This window comes from Taeniopygia guttata, chromosome 1A (genome assembly GCF_048771995.1).
Source record: "Taeniopygia guttata chromosome 1A, bTaeGut7.mat, whole genome shotgun sequence".
NCBI classification, from domain to species: domain Eukaryota; kingdom Metazoa; phylum Chordata; class Aves; order Passeriformes; family Estrildidae; genus Taeniopygia; species Taeniopygia guttata.
The window spans coordinates 44,344,081-44,361,042 of record NC_133025.1 but is presented as its reverse complement, the minus strand read 5'-3'; the positions used below and the strand labels follow the sequence as shown (position 1 = coordinate 44,361,042).

The window sequence follows — 16,962 nt, the reverse complement described above, 5'->3', positions numbered from 1 at the left end:
TTTTGTCTCTTCACTAAACACCTATTTACACTCTAACTCTGATTCAAGGATATTAATTGGATTAGCTCAATACACAGGAGCTGCCTACCATTTCTGTTCGTTGTTTTTGATCACAGAGTAACTTGCATTAGTTAATTCAAAATACCCGCTGTGCACAAAAATAGAGCTTCTCAGCAAAGAACTGCTTAAAATAAAATATAACATGTTTTTAGCATTCCCCCTATATCAATTGAAGCACTTTCTTCCATGAATAACATGGAAGTATGCTGCAAGTCCCTACCTTGATAAGCATTTAACACAAAAGGATCCAAACACATTCTTAAGGTCACTCAGCTTCCTAGAGCTTAAAGCATTTAGAAAAGTATTCAGCATTCTGTCCTTTTTGTTCATAGTGAGCAAATAAGCTATAAAAAACATAACACTCCTTTTCTGTCATGACCTTTTATTACAAGTAGTATTTTGCACACTTACGGTAGAAAACACAGGAGAATGTTTTAATTGTCTTACATTCTGCCTGGTGCTTAGATCATACAATACAGAAATTTCCGAAACTGCAGGACATTTATCAAATTTTACCCACATCCTGATTCTGACAGTCGATAATGGCAACTATTTCAGTGCAAAAACTGTTGTAAGCAGCGACAGAACACCACATTTAGAGAAAACTGCTGTTTTGACACTAAATTGATGGTGGTTGGCTTCTGCCACAAAAGCATTAGGCACTTATATCCTCTTAAAAATCTACACCAACTCCAGATGTTTATATCATACATACAATCATTAAATCCCAATGCAATTTATAGCAATAAGCTATTAAAGATTAGCTAATGTTAATATATAATTAATATGAAGCACATTTGTGGAAGACGAAATGGGCTACTTACTTTGAATCTGTGAATGTCTTTGACCAGAAACATTTTTAAAAACCCACAACCTACCATAAGTGCTGCATTTTTGTCTCTGACACCATTTGGAAAAAAGGCAGATTTAAAGCGCTGCACATCATCCATGACATCATCAAGGTTTACAGAAACAAACTGCTGAAGATATCTTTCATAACACTGTAGAAGTGCCAATTTATATTCCTGAAAAAAAATCATATGTTCTTTTTATAGTTTGTATACTGCATTTCTATTTCTATAAAACATGTGGGGTTTTATTATCTTTATGAAAAAAGTATCAACGTCAAAGAGCAACAGGAAGTAAAGCACTACAGTTTCATATAGATATCAGCATGTCGTGTGAACACCTAACATATGAAAGGTTGAAATACTTAAAAGAATGGCTTGTGCTTCACAAGTTTTTGGTGAGTTTTGTTTATTCTAATCATAAATATGACATATCAGAGAACAATTATAAAGCAGAGTCCTGGGCTAATGTAATAAATTTAGAGAGCTGCTGGAATACTCTACAGTTTTACAACAGTAATGTCAATGATACTACACTTCAGGAAAAAAGTACTTCATAATGTAGAACTTTATAAGCAATATATAAATACAATCACTTCTCTCTTCCTTGTTTCCATGTTGTCAAAGCTGGTGTTTTTTAATAAAACAGATAGAGTAAGATGAATTAAAAAAGATTGAAACAAGTGAAAACTGGAATTTACATGTGGCCAAGAAATCAGCATTAACAGACCAGAAATTGCCACTTGGTCTTTAAGAACTGATAGCAAAGAGGATGCTGAGTTTTATGTCTCATTCCAAATAGAGCTCCCCAGCAGCATGTCAAACCACTCTAAAATCATGCTGACTCTATGGTTCAGCACTGACTCAGATCTGGAAGTGACATTCAATGAATCATCACCACCACTTCCTTCAGCAAGATTACATTTAGGTTTCTCTACCAATTTCACTAAGTGTAGCACTCACACTAAATAAATTATTGAGGAAAAAATAACTAACTGCTGGTAAAAATGATCCTTTAATATTTAATCACACAAAATTCTTATTTCTCTGCATTCTCTCCTTTTTTTTCAATTAAAAGTCCTTCCACCACAGTAACACTTGTAATTTTTAATCATTTGAGGAGTCTAACTCACATGGCCCTATTGTCTTATTTGCTGTGGGAAAGCAGCAGCCATTCATAGAAACTTTGACTTTCCATGGACAGCTATGGGCAGTCACTTGTGTAATCTAATATGTACATTCAGGCTGTGATAACACTTAAGACTCCAAAGCCATGGATCAAAATGCCGTTAAGACAATTATTGACACACAACAAAAAGGTAAATTCTCTCCTAAGCAGTTTAAAATACATATGACCAAAGATAACAGGCAGATACAGGCAGAGTGGGAGGCAGGGAAAAAACAAGTCAGTACTGATCATATGATGACTAATAGACTAAGTAATTTCCAGATATATGGCTTAATGAATTTAGGTGTATCCTAAAAAACACATAGTAGATGGAATCTAAAGGCATTAGAAAAATACAGCAGGAGGACAGAAAGCTAAGCGGTGCCTACCTGCTGACTATTCATATGCAATAATTATTTTTTAAGGACTACATGTCATTAAGTATTATATAAAATGTGCAGGTTAAAATTTAAAATATTCAACACCAATTTTCAACTAGGAGTCAAGAGGAGTACTTATGGAATAGGCTTTATCCCACCTATCACAGACCTTGGTTTTAGACCACATTCATCCTTCCTGTAATGCATTTGAAATTTGCAACATCCATCACCTGTTGTTTCTATTTATTTTTTTTTTCAGGGAAAAAGAATTGAATGAGAACTAGGTTTTCATTCGAAAATCAAGTTAAAGAAATGCAAGTGTGAGTTCCAAAAAAAGTTGAATATATTGGGCTAACCAGCAAAACAACTTCTTCAACAACACTGATAACCTTACTGTAGAAAAACACATTACACTAGAAGACTGAAGTTGCAAGCAGAAGTCTTTATGCAAAAACATGGATTATGTTCCGGCAATCTAAGGTCAGGCCATTAAGCACCTTGAACGTAAGGACCAAACTAAGCAGGAGTACTGCTTCAGGAAGGCAATGCAGAGTACAGAGAGCAGCATTTGATAATTTGAAATAATCTTACTGAGTACTCTGTGACAGCAGCAGTTCCCAAGCACTAAAAGCTTAATGTAATGTTTCAAGCAATTCCTAAGGCCCAGAAGCTGTGAAAACTTCAGGAATATATAAAAATTAAGAAAACATGAACAGAATTGTCTAGGCAATGCTATTAACAATTGCTGCTGTTCAATCTTCCTTAAGAATTTCTGTATGTTTAAAACTACACCGTGACCCTGCACCTTCAATTGTAATGGCTCCACAGTTACGACTCTTCTATACTCCTTCTTCTGCCTCCCAGTGAGTGCTGCTGAAACTCAGCTTAAGTTGCCTGTTCCACATTCAGGAGCAGGCCACTTTTGTGGAATTATTCAGGGCACATGCAATGAAGGATATAGAAGACTTCATAACACCTGCATGATACTACTGCCTTCTCCCTGGCCTGCGGGAAAGCCTGTGCCCACCAGGCAGCCACAAATAAACACTCCCCATTAACAGCACATAGAGCATCTCTCCTTGCTAAGCAAGGACATAAGAGTGAAAGAACAGTTTCACTGGACATGTGTCTCAAAAAGATGGCCCCTCAAACCACCTTGATACATTTCCAGTTATGCCCTCTTATTTTTATTTATTTTCTTTTATTCCCATTATGTTAAAAATTAAGTAGCAGGTACAGAACTGACTTTCTAACTATACATCTCTGAGCTGCTTCTGAGTGTTGTTTAGTAACTACCCTTGAAAGCCCCATATTTTATGACATGACCTTCTGACAAAAATATCACTAAGCTTGTAAATGGCTCACCTTTGGATTTTTTCCACAGGAAACACAAAGGACAAATAGGATATAAAAATATATTTGCCTTATTGAGTCAGATCAACAGTTACTAGCCTGGCATCCCATCTTGAGTAGTCAGTAACATATAACTAAGTAAAAGCATAAAAATAGAGTTATCATATAGTGAAACATCTCTCAAATACTCTGTCTTCAACAGTCAAGCTCCTGAATGCCTTTTAATTGTGATCTACCCCTTTTGAAGAAACCAGAAATACACACATAATTCAAGATGCAGGAACATCACTGATACCTATAGTTGTACAATATGTAATTGCAGTCTGGTTCCTGTTCTCTGTTCCTCTCCTGACAATTCTTTTTGTTTATGTTTGGTTAATGGAGCATTCAGTTGAGTCAGTGGAACTGCTCTATCATTGTCAACCTCTACTTTAACAGCATTAAAGGCACAGTCAGATATTGTACACTATCATGCTGAAATATCAAATAAAATAGAAAGATTTTGGGGTGTTTGAAAAGGCAATGGGTGCATAGAAAATATATTTAAAAATCAGGGCAATTTTACAACAAAAAGTACAAACAACCAACTGTCACTGGAATTATTTTGTAAAAGTTTTTGCTACTTTCTGAATAGCTTTCAGTAAAAAAATTAAAGTAGCGTAGATTAAAAATTAAAGTAGCGTAGAAACATAATGAAACAAAGGCTATGACTGAACCTTTTCTGATTTCAAATTACTTACTTTGATCTCAACAAGGGCATCACCAACTTTCACAAGTCTTTCATTGTAATACCACTCCGGTAGTCGTGGCTTATATTTGATCCAAATGTTAAACAAAGTATTTGCCCTAAAAAAAAGAAAAAAAAAATATCTATATGAGAAAAGGTTTCAGATTAAACTGGCAGTAAACCTGTCATAACAAGTAAACAAATCAGGAAAGCTTCAAGTTTTGAAAACTCCTTTCTTCCAAATCTATTTGAACTTCTATATATTTCAAAGCAAGAGCTCATTAAAACCAGATTCCAGATTTAATGGGCAAACAAGAACATTTCTGGGTTTCATTTCTGTCACCAGTTTTTATCATGCATTTTAAATAGGATTAACTTTCTCCCCTGTAAATTCATATTAAAATGTCCTAGTAATAATCCCCTTATGTTGTTCAAGTACAGTCACAAGCAGAAAATCTGTCCCTCCTTTCAGCTAGTATTTGAGAAAAAGAAACAATTTGATATCTAAGACTCAATTAATTACAGTTCACAGCAATTATTGGACTGGAAACTACAAATGTTATTAGCAGGAAAAAAAAATCCCAAAATAACAATGCATGGTCAGGTAGCTGCAACTTTGCGAACTGGTAGCCATGGAATAAACCATGAAGCTATACAGTATACAGAGTTATGGTATATAGAACTCAAGGCATACAGAGCTACACCATGAGTCATGAAGGAAATGTTCAGGAATTTTATATTTTAAGGGGTACGTTTCAGAAAGAACCAAATGACACACTCGCTAAGACAGAGAGGATTTTATGGCAATAATTGTGATGCTCTTCTGTTGCCTCTATTATTCTAGCCACAGCTGTCATCAAGGATGTCTTTGTGTAATAAATTGCCTATTTTGCTGAACCAGCAAGCCTCCCAGAAATGGTAACTGATTCTAAGAAGTTTCCCTCTGCTACAGAGACACTGATTGCATCGTGCCAGTACTTCAGTCCCTACCAACCATGGTTTGATGGCCTCATGCCCTCACATGTACAACTTCCCCACCCCACGCTTCTTTAAGAAAGCTACATTCTAGCTGGAAAACAATAACTGATCAGACACTGGGACTTTTTCATAAAAGAATCACGTTAGCAAATCATTACTAGTATTGACAATGTTCACAGTGCCAGGCATCTCTGGCATTTATTCTTTTAACAAATCACTTGCACAGAAATGTCAGCAGAGCACCTTGTGATACTGCTACAGCCAAATTATTTATAGGTAGCAATTTATGAGGAAAGAAAGCAACTGAAGAAATATAAATTAACATTTAAAGAAATTATCATCTGAAAAATATCCTTCTATCTGAATTGTCATGCATAAACCATATGCTTTTGGTGTGTGGTGGCTGGAAGTTTTCAACTTCTCTTAAAACTGGGATGGTCAATTAGAATGCAAGACACTTTCTTAAACTGTTCTCTGACATTCAAGCACTTGGAATGCATCCTAACAGTCTCACATAACTTTTCATTTTAGCTTATAAGAACACTAACAAATAAAAAAAAAAAAAGCACAATAAAGAACATTTTTTCCACACAGAAAGCTGTGAGCCACCCTCACATTTCAAGGTGAAACAGATGGTTTTATGAGAAATCTGTCAAAATTACCTTTACAATAAAGAAATGCAAAAATCAGAATCCTTTTTGTTTTTCTAAAAGTATCATCTCAGCACAATTCTCAGTTCTTGAAAGTAAGCAGCAAGGAAATAAGTAGGACATCCTAGAGTTGTATCCTACAGGAAAAATGCAGTAATGGCACAAACTAGGCCAAAAGCAACAAGCAGAATAAAATTATCTAAGGCATGTTTAAGGATAAATTTTTTAAGGAAACCATAGCCCAGTGAAATGAAGAGTACTTTCCAAATGAGGGAATGAGTCACACCTGGTCCATATACTTTTCTCAGTATAAGAACTCAGTACATACCCAATTAACAGCCTGGGTATGTACTGAGTTCTTATACTTAGAAAATATTCCACACCAGTTAGTATCTGCAAAGAGGCTCCAAAGCAAAGGAATCTGTCAGGCAGCTGAGCAAAGTTGCCTTGGACTATTACATGAAGAATTTAAGAAAATTTCAAGAGATCAAGAGATTTGATGGATATTAGGAGGAAAGGAGAAAGAGGAGAAAGAGATGGAAAAGAGATATCAAGAATGACCCTTGATGAAGGTTTCAAAAGCTAAGACTAGTATATTTCTTTCAGACTGGACAGCTTGAAGTCCCCATTAATGGTCATCTTCATTTTTTGTTATGTATATTCATGTTAACACATGTGATTCCCAGATATAATAAGTAATAAATCTGTAAAAAACTCGTTTAGCAAAAGTACTGACAAACCTGATCAGACTTTCAGCTTCAGTTGGAAGGTTAAGGTAAACTGATTCTGCTACAATGCCATGACTGAGTTCATGACACAGGAATGTTTCTTTGACACAGACAAAAGATGAGAGTGAGACACTTCCCAAACAGCTCCTTAGCCTTTCCTTTAAACGGTCTGTAGGACACCAGAGTAACAAGTTAAGTAAATGAATTCTTAAAAAAAAACCTAGTGGAATATTGAAGCAGAGGTGAAATTTCTTTAGTTCCATCCATAATAGAAAAAACTTCCCTAAGGTCAACCCATAATAGTATGCACAAGATAAGGCCCACGTGACTAAAATCTTTACTAAAAGTATAAAGAATTCTCTGATACTGATCAAAAGCCATCTTATTAAAGAAGGGTGGCTAAGCTGCACAACATGAGATAAAATCAATAGTTCATGGTAAAGCTTTGATGGCCCTGCTGCGAAGAGAAATGGAGCAAAACAACTTCTTGTTTAGCTGAGGAAAAATTACTTTTGTTTGCTATTTCTGACTGAAAAGATTTGTGATACCAGGGAAGTCCTCAGTAATTTTTGTTTCCTACATTAGAACATTTAAATGCCTAAATTATGGCCTTTCTGTTGACCTATAAACATCAAAGATTGAAAGAGTTGGAGGAATGAGGCAGGTAATTTTATTTTTCTAAATTGAACACTCCACGTGGAAGCTGGCTTTCTTGTTGCTTGAAGAACAAGAAGACTTTGATCTCAATCCATGCCACAAAAGATAGTTTGGAAAATGGAATAGCAAAGGGTCTTTAGAGCATATAGGAAAGTATTGAAGCAGTGACCCTTAAAGGGGGAATAACACACTCTGTATTGCAGAAGGCTGAATAAATTGCTTTTATTAAGCTAAATTATTCTACATTAATACTATACTAGAATTATATCATACTGAAAAGATACTAAAGAAAAACCTGTGCCTGTCTCCAGACAGCCACAACGAGCTTTGACCCAATTGGCCAATCAATACAAACAACCATCACGGGTGTCCAATTAACAAATCACTCTTCGGTAACAATCTCCATAACACATTCCACATGTGCCAAACAGGAGCAGCAAATAGAGATAAGAATTTTCTTTCTCTGAGCTTTCTCACTGCATCTCACAGCTTCCCAGGAAAAATCCTGGAAGAGAGAATCATGTCTCTCTCTGTTCAGAGAATGTGAATACCACAAGAAAGCATCTGTAATAGTCATTACCTTCAGAAATTCTTAGGACCAGCCTGACTACAGCTGCTCCTGCAAGCAGCACATGCTCCAATTTTGAGTTATCAAACAATGAAGCAGTAGGGAAAAAAACCCCTGAAATTTCACAATCACAAATTTACTTTGTTGACAGCAAAGTCTTGACTTTGCCGACTGCCTGAACATATGCTAATAATCAGAATTCCAGTCTTCTACCTCAGTACTGTCCCTATGCAAATGAAGAATGCCTGACGATGCACAGCTACTGGGAGCTTCATGTTACTCAATATTCCTAATGCCCTGGAATTTTGGTAGGGATCACTACTACCAGAGACTTCTGAGATCAAGGCCTGTATAGAGTCAGTTCTCATCTCCATGATGAACACTGCAGATTTCTTCAGATGTGAAAATGCTCTCATGCCAATCAAAGTATACATGGTCATGGGTCATGTCCACAGAGTACCAGTATGAATAAGACAGAACTTAGGTTTGAGAGGTGAAGCAAAAAAAGGCTTGGAGACACTGTTCACAAAAATTGGTAACTTGGCACTATACTGCAAACAGCTCAGCTTCAGCATGGCCGCCTGCCAACCAGAAGATACGAAGAACACATAGAACAACCACTGTTGGCAATTTTGGTAGTGTCTGAAGCAGCAGTGTTACTTCTTCTAAGTGGACCTGGAGAGAATAGCTTTCAATATAACAATACCTATCAGCTAAAGCTAAATAAAAAGGTCTGAAACTACAAAAAGGCTTCAGAATAGCAAACTACTGAAACAATATAAAAAGCGAACATACTGAGATTCAGAACACTAGAGGCAAAAACCTGGAGACTGATACCTGCATGATCCACCTAGGCCTAGACCCCATGATGAACTTGCCCCATAAACAAATTAGGAAGCCAGATAGCTTAGAATAGGAAGGATCTCCAGCTCAGACAAAGGCCAAGCTGCAGAATCCGAGTACCTTCTGAAAATGTATACACCTACTTCAGAGTAGGGTAATTTGTGAGCTAATTCTAGGAAACTACTGAATGAAATATGCAAGGGTAGAAGTTACACATAAGTGATAAGGTAACCACCCTCTAACCTAACTCCTATGCTGTTTTTGAAGGAACTTTTGATACCCTGGGAAACTTGTGAGGTTTATGTTAAAGACTTGTAAACTTAGAACAGAAGTAGTATTCAGATAACAACAACAGAAAATCAAGTATTTATTTACCTTAAAAACAAGTAGTTGAGCTCTTGTATCACAATGCACCTAAATGCAGCAGGGAGAGCTACATGAGAAATGCACAGTCTGTAAAAGACATGCATGCACTATGAATCATACACAGATTCCAGTTGCTCTATCTTAACTGCATTACAAAATCGTGACTTATGCATACCCACAGATATGCATGTATGCGAGCAAACAAATATGCACTATTATACTTGCCATATGCTCTGCCTGCATCTATGTGTATAAAAAAATACCAACGTAGACAGAGACATATGCACAAAAAGAGCTGTGTGCTGTTATCCTCATGTATCCCTACTGTTGAAGGCATGTACGTGCCCACAAGAGTTCACCCTCGCAAGCAGCTGCACACGCTGATGGGCTGCCAGTCCCTGCAGCACTGTCAAGGGATTTTCCCATAGGAAGTTCAGGCAGCTCTGCTGACAGAACCAACAGTGGCGCTGCCAACTTCCACAGCCCCTTGTGGTTTTTCCCTAAACAAACCACTTGCAGGAAGCACTGGACGGGGGAAAAAAAAAAAATTGAAAAAAAACTCAAAAGGAAAGGGATTGCCAGTGCTTCGGCACAGTGCTGGAGAAGTTTGTTTGGCAAGTAAACGCCTGGCTATCTGCCAGCGCAGCCCGTGGCGCGGCGATGGAGCCCAGCAGGGGCGGGCGTGGCGGCCCGGCGCTGCCCGGCGGGCAGGGAAGGGCAGCCCGGGAGCCGCGGGGCGGCGGCGCGGAGAGCCCGAGGGGCGGCTGAAGGAGCAGGGCAAAGGAGGAGGGGTGCGGCCGCGAAAGGGAGCTGAGACAGGGGCAGAGGGAACGGCGAGCGGCTCCCGGAGCCGGCGGCAACGCGGGAATCGGGGGCGGCGACGTGGGAATCGGGGGCGGCGGCGCAGCCCTACCCGTGGCGGTGCAGGTCGTGCTTGGCCTCCCCCGCGCCTCGCAGCCGCCGCAGGGAGCTGAGGACGCGCCGCAGCTCGGCCTCGAAGCTGTCCACCACCGGGTTGCCCCGCGCCACGGGCCCGAAGAAAGCGGCGTGCGGGGCCTGCGGCCCGGCGGCGGCAGGCGGCCCGAGGGGCTGCGCCATGCTCGGCCCGGCCCGGCCGCGTCGCTGTCTCCGGGCAACGGCCGCGGGCAGCGGCCCCGCGGGGCCGCCCTGGGCGAGGCGGGAGGTACCCAGGGATGGCACTTAGCGACTACTGGTTGTGTCGCTGTGCCTGCTGCGCGGCTACACATAAAAGATAAAAGTGTGCTGATTCTCTAAATGGTTATGTTTGTCTGTTCAAACAAATAACAAACAAAAAAGGTGGCATAATAGGAAACTACCAGCCCGTATTTATGTTACAGAAGGTGCCCATAGCAACCTATGTGTTTTGAAGTTCTTTACAGACACTGTGGTAAAGAGGTTTGGGAGAGATGTGAAGGAAACTGACTCTGTTGCCATGTTCGTCATCAGGATGAGCGTAAGGGACAGCTGAAGTGAAAACATGAAAGTGAGAGAAATACGATAAGTGAGCAGAGTGCCCTGGCAACCAGGGCCTTTGGAGGCAATTTCTCGACAGTGAATCAAGGAAAAGGATCAATAGAGATGGGTAAAGCAAAGATACACTTGAAAAGTGCATCCAAGTAATTCACAGATGACAGCAAAATAACTATCCTTCCAACAGCTGGAGACAGCATCAGCATGCTGAATTACTGGAATCAGAAAATACTGCATTAGCAAGGTCAAAGAAATGACATGGGAACCATCTAGATACTATTCATCCTTGGAAAATTGGGAAGATGAAAAAATATGATTAATTTATGACTAACGTGTCTGACTCATTTTACACATAGATTTAGTATTGTTACCTGCTGGGAGTTGTGTGGATGCATTATCCATCAGGTATTGTGAGACTATGGGAAGGTCTAGTGACAATGGCTATGCCATTTAGGTGGGAGCCAATTTAAACAAAGCACAAGTGGGAGTGGGTTCCTCAGATATCTGTGAAGGAGGTAGAAAATTGAGTCTGCAATGAAAAGACATGGCAAAAAAGATTTTGAGGCAGGGATTTAGAAATCACTGTGTTCAGAGATAAATTTTACAGAACAAATGAAATACGAGAACTTGGCTTGGAGAGCAGCAACTGCAACATTTAAAGATTTTTCCTGTGCTTTGCAATGCTAACCAAAGAATTCCCTGTAATGGTTACCAGATGACTAATAAAACACTGGCCTCTTGGGAAAAGTGGCCTGTGCCACTGTAAGTATTGCTGGTTGCATCCATTTCAAGTCCCTATTAAGTTCTGAGCTAGTTTGCCTCACTAGATGGTGCTGCATCCCAAACGGCTGATATTCATATTCATGGCATGCAGAGTGCTGTTGTCAAACCAGCAGTATCTAGTAGCTTCAAGGGGAACTTGAGAGACTGGAAACAAGACTGCCGAGTAAAACTTTACATATCTCTAATATTTGGGTAGCAGATGGTGGAGTGAATATAACATTTGCAATCTGGATTAGCTTTTCAGCCATAGACAAACTTGAGTCATGGAAAACAGTAAGGGAAAGGGAGGATAGCCATTCCCCAGAGGGCAAGATTGCAGAACTATGTAAAGATAAAGCTTTAACCACTTGGAGGTTAACCAGGGCGTAGTTGGTCAGCCAGCTCATGAAGACTGTTTAGTCTAAAATTCCTGGGTCAGAGTTCGACAGGGTCAAAGTATACATTGCCTGCTAGGTGGAGGTTTAATGTATGGAGGGCAGTTCTGACCCTCTCAGCAGGCAGGGTGAACCATAGAAAGGAACTACACTACTACAAACACTATAATATGCATGTTATTTCAATTTTGGATGCTTACAATATTGATTCCTATTACACTGTTCTGGGGAAGACTGGAGTTTAAACCTCAGATAGTCTCCATCTAACATTTAGTGTGTTGGACACTTAATTGGGTCCAAAAGTCAAAAAGGCTTATAGATAAATGATTAGAACTTCTTAACTGCAGAAGGAGTGTAGATTCTTCAGGAGCATTCAGCTCGTATAACCTGATCTTTACAGAGAAAAGCTGGATGTATACAAAACAGTAAGAGTGATGGCCACTGAAGTTTTAACCATGATAGGATAATTTCGTCAAAAGATAGAGCATACCTGTATGACTTGGAAAGTTTATAACAATTTTTTGAATTACATTAAATTAGGGCCCCTACACCCTAAAAATATGTGATCTGTTGATTGGCAGGCTAATGATTGGTAGGTGAACATTTAGATGATTTAGATAATTAGATAATCATTGGTAGGTGGACATTTAGATAGTAATTTGAACTATAGTAACATTAGGGAGAAAGTAGGATAGATTATGGAGCATTGGCATGGACAGGATCCCAAGAAATGGAACTTAGGTAAATCCCCTGACCCAAATAGAGAGGGTATAGCAACCTGTGCTTTAATACCACCAGGTCAGATAGAAGGAAGCTGCCTCAGAAACAGAAGCACCCACAAAGAGTTAACTTAGTAAAAACCCATATAGGAAGTGTCTGCTCTCATGTCCATGGGGCCAAGAGTATGCTTGAGCTGTAAAGGAGGAAAACCTTGCTGTTAACTCATCAAGCTGCCTGCTTACTTCTCATGTGTCTGTTCCACTTGTGTGAACAGCAGTGGTTACTAAGAGCACACAAAGGGGGGAAACACTGCATGATCACAGCAGAGTTGGGCAGGAAGAGTGTTCAGTGATATCTGGGTACAGGGGCTGAGCTAATGTCTGCTGAGCCCTACCTAGTATATCAATCAAAGTTTGTTTCCTATGGATAATTCTGAGATGCATGTTCAGATCCCTTTCTAGGATGCTTGTAGCAAATACACACCTGAATTATGGCCCCTATAGACTTTGCTCTTTGATATTCATAGACAAGAGGCAGTCATGGATGCTGTATTACCAGACTTCTGCAGGGTAACTTGACAGTCCCCACAGGTATGAAAGAGCTCCATTTATGTCATCTCTTCCTTGATGCTTTCAGGAAAAATAGTCTGAGCTGAAATGATTCTGTGCCATCACTTAGTATCTCAGGCTGATAGGCTAATGAAGACACAAGAATTTAAAATAATGCTTAACACACTTATGTACTACATATTCAGAACTGGGATCTGCATTTACTGTACTTGCAGTATGCCTGCCTGGTCCAAAGAGCTAGTGGGAATCCACTTGGGGTAGGATATTCCCCTTCGAGTAGGAGTGAATTTTGGATTTAAAAAATAGAAGAAAATCTAGAGAAAGAAGCAATAGCAGGTGTGTAGTGATTCTTATGGAGAAATTAACTTCATGAGTTAGTCAAGCAAAACAAGGTCCAGGAAACACAACATCTTATATGACAGTACAACATTTGCTATTCATATGCTGTAGGGGAATCATATAAAATACAAACTATGGGCTCTAAGTTACCTGATAAAGCTCCATAAAAACCCATCATACAGCTGGAAGAAGTTAACTAAGCTGCTGAATGCCAGGAGCACTGGCACTTTATAGATACGAAGAAGTTGTCTGATGACAGGGGGCAAAATAGGAACTTGTGCTGAGCTTACAAGAGGCAAAACACATGCTGGAGTTAATGTACCTTCCAAATAACTAACTGTACAGGAAGCAGACCTGCAAGCTTCTTGCTGTCACCTCCTGTGGCACTTGTCTATACCTATAGCTAATGAGATACATGGGAATCCTGGACCTTTATGGGCACCTATGAGAGATTATAGTCAGCATTTCCTTCCCACTTCCTTGCTCCTGGGCTGTTTTTGGTAAAGCTGCTTGTGGCTTACTGAAAGTAAGTCTTTAGACTCAGATGCCTTACTTAAATCTATCTTTTTGATCAAAATTTGTGAATTCCCAGCCTTATCTAAGGGCTACTTACTACCTTCCCATAGGAAAGTTATCAAGGAGCTAAGAGATACACTGTCCTGTTTTGACAACATTTGTATTTTTTTGCTGTACCATGAAGAAACATGTCCTGAACTAGGAAGCTACATGCCTGATTGCAAAGGTAGGGAAATGTGGAAAGATGGTGGGAATGGCTTACTTAGGACACCATACAGCTTTTAAAACAAAGCAGCAATTCAAGTCCTTTACTGAGACAGTGACACATATTTGTAAAATATTTCAGTGCTCTTCCTGTTAGTGAGCAGTATACAAAATTTGTCAGACAATGGCACAGTCTCTGAACTCTGGGACATAGATTAACAATAGCTGAGGCATGTGTGTCTTTTGACAAGCAATTTATGATCTTTTAATATATAATGAAAGGAGATCTGGGACAGAGATCTCTTAGCAGTAAATGCTAAGAGAAGGAAAATGCTAAGCTTTTACTTGAAAACAGTTCTTGGCTTCCTTTCTCATCTAGTTTGTCAGTGTTGTACAAGGAAGGGAAAAGAGTGATCAACACACGAAAGAACTGCAGTGACTGAGAACTCTGCCAGTGCCAGGTTCTTACAGAGCTGTGTTCAAGCTTGGGGTGACAGTTGTCTCCGTGTTTCCATTGTATTTATATGAAAGGCTTCAGTGCCAAACTCTAAAGATGACGTGAAAGCTTTCAAGCTTATAGTATATTAAAGTGGGGTGCTTTTCTTTTAAAATCTAAGTGTGAATGCTCACAAAAAGGTTTTCTATGTTTCCTTTTATGATTGGGAACATTTTCTTAGGCATATAAATTAATTTCAGTTGACTTGCAGAAAATGGGAGAAGTCTGGGAGAAGTGATCTTGTTCAGCTGATTTTTCCCCCCACTGCAAAAAAAGTGTAGGAGTGAGTAATATTTGTGTGAACAATCTGTGAGATTTGACTCACCCACTCAAGTTGTATTGGTATGCATTAAGTGGGTTAAGCAGTCTTTGGGGAGGGAGGTACAGTAGGGGTTTTATATAGCTGCTTGAGTTTATAAGAGGTCTGAGATCTTCATTATGAACTTAAATGGTAAAGGTAGCAGTTGGAAATATGAAAGTCTCCAAAAATGGAAATATTGCTTCAAGGAGAGAGTTTGCCTACAGTTCATGTTATTCTCTTAATTTTTATAAGATATATTTCATTCCAGTTTACAAATAAATTCTACTCAAGTAGACATCAACTGATGATGAGGTTATTTTGCAAAGGCTTCTAGGAACCTGCAAATATTTAATCTGAGAATATACTATTTTCAATTCACTAGACAGATGATGGAGGAAAGTTCATGTCTCACTTAAAGATTTTGCTTCAAATCTCAGGAAGCTGTAGGGTTTCTTCTAAAGAAGAAGCTACACCGAAGGCTAGTTTAGACCAGCTGTAAAGATATCTTGCAAAAAAGCCCTGTAAATGCCTTGCAATCATAAAAAAGTGAAAGTATGCACAAGATTTTTAGTGATGTGCATGGCAGCTGCATCTTAGAAACATTCTAAAAACATATAACACTTGCATGTATGTATAAAAAAAGCTAGAGAGAGTCCTTAACTAAAGACGACATCCAATTTATTGAGTGGAGATTGCCAAGGTAGTTTTTTGCCATGAAATGTGAAGTAACAGAGATGGAACGTGTAAATTATTTCCCTTTTAGCTACATTCATCTTAAACTGATTGCTAGGTAGGCCTCTAGTAGTTAGATTTGATTTTGGAAAAAAAAAATGGTGGCATGTTTTGTTTAAAATACATTTTCTTCATTTCATAAATATCCTCAAGCCAAACATTAAATGAGAGAAAGTATAGCCTATTCCAAGAAATAAATTAGTTCTGAATATCTTCCCAAATTCTCCTGAAGCCAAGTATGACAGTGCATTTTTATTTCTATTCTCCTGATGCACATTTTCCATTTATAATTCTGAGCTGCTGCAAATGCTGTAGATAGAAATTATCCTGGGGAAATTACACTATTGTTTGTATATATAACTCCTGAGTAGCCAAATGCATCCTTATCATGACTCTTTCTCTGTTATGCATTTGGTCTGGGAGTACTCACAGGATCAAAATAGACTCTTCTAGGAATAAACTATTGGCGACAAAAGGACACCTAAAATAACCTGGTGATGCCCTCCAATATTTTTAGATAAATGCATTTCTGTTCAGGACTTTTCTTACTGCATTACAGTATGAATTTTGAAACTTTTTGACACAATTGCTTCCATTTCCCATTCTTACTAGTTTTGCACTTGCTTGCAAGAATATTTCACTCCAAGATCAAAGTAGCTGCTGATTGAGGTTTTTTCAAGCAGCTGACAGAAATTGTTTTGGACAATAGCCTGACCTTGGAATAGGAGATTTAGCAGACTGGAGGTCAGCAGTAGAAAATGAGACAATGTGGAAGAGTAGTTATTTTTTTGTTGTTAAGCATTGCTTATTCAAGGAAGTAGAAAAAAAAAAAACCCTTTCTTTTCACATACTTATTTTGATTTTTTATAATTTTCAATACTTTAAAAAATATTCTATGTAATTATATTTTCTAGATAATTTTTAATAATATAAAACATTCTGATCTATGTATTATTTCTAATAATGATGTATGTATTTATGTCATTGTGAACTTTTTTCTTAATACTTTAGAATTTTAGAAAATTAAGAACAGGTCATTATTTTGCATATTACATACATGTGAAAAGAAAAATAAAATTGTAATCTTTACCCTTTTCTCACTCAGAATTTA

General features: G+C 38.6%; 1 protein-coding gene across 8 annotated transcripts in view; it reads right to left on the bottom strand.

Annotated features, from left to right (window-relative positions):
• Positions 1–10,748, bottom strand: part of CFAP54 (cilia and flagella associated protein 54) — a 103,001-nt gene extending 92,253 nt beyond the window's left edge. For all 8 annotated transcript variants that reach the window (XR_012053494.1, XM_030261807.4, XM_072923234.1 and 5 more), the window contains exons 1-3: positions 10,240–10,748; positions 4,550–4,655; positions 939–1,085 (exon numbers count right to left, since the gene is read on the bottom strand). Coding sequence is in view for 7 of the 8 variants with exons in the window: in XM_030261807.4 (XP_030117667.4) it covers positions 939–1,085; positions 4,550–4,655; positions 10,240–10,424 (438 nt within the window). In the remaining variant the exon portion in view is untranslated. The remainder of the gene's footprint in view (positions 1–938; positions 1,086–4,549; positions 4,656–10,239) is intronic.
• Between the last annotated feature and the right edge of the window lie 6,214 nt (positions 10,749–16,962).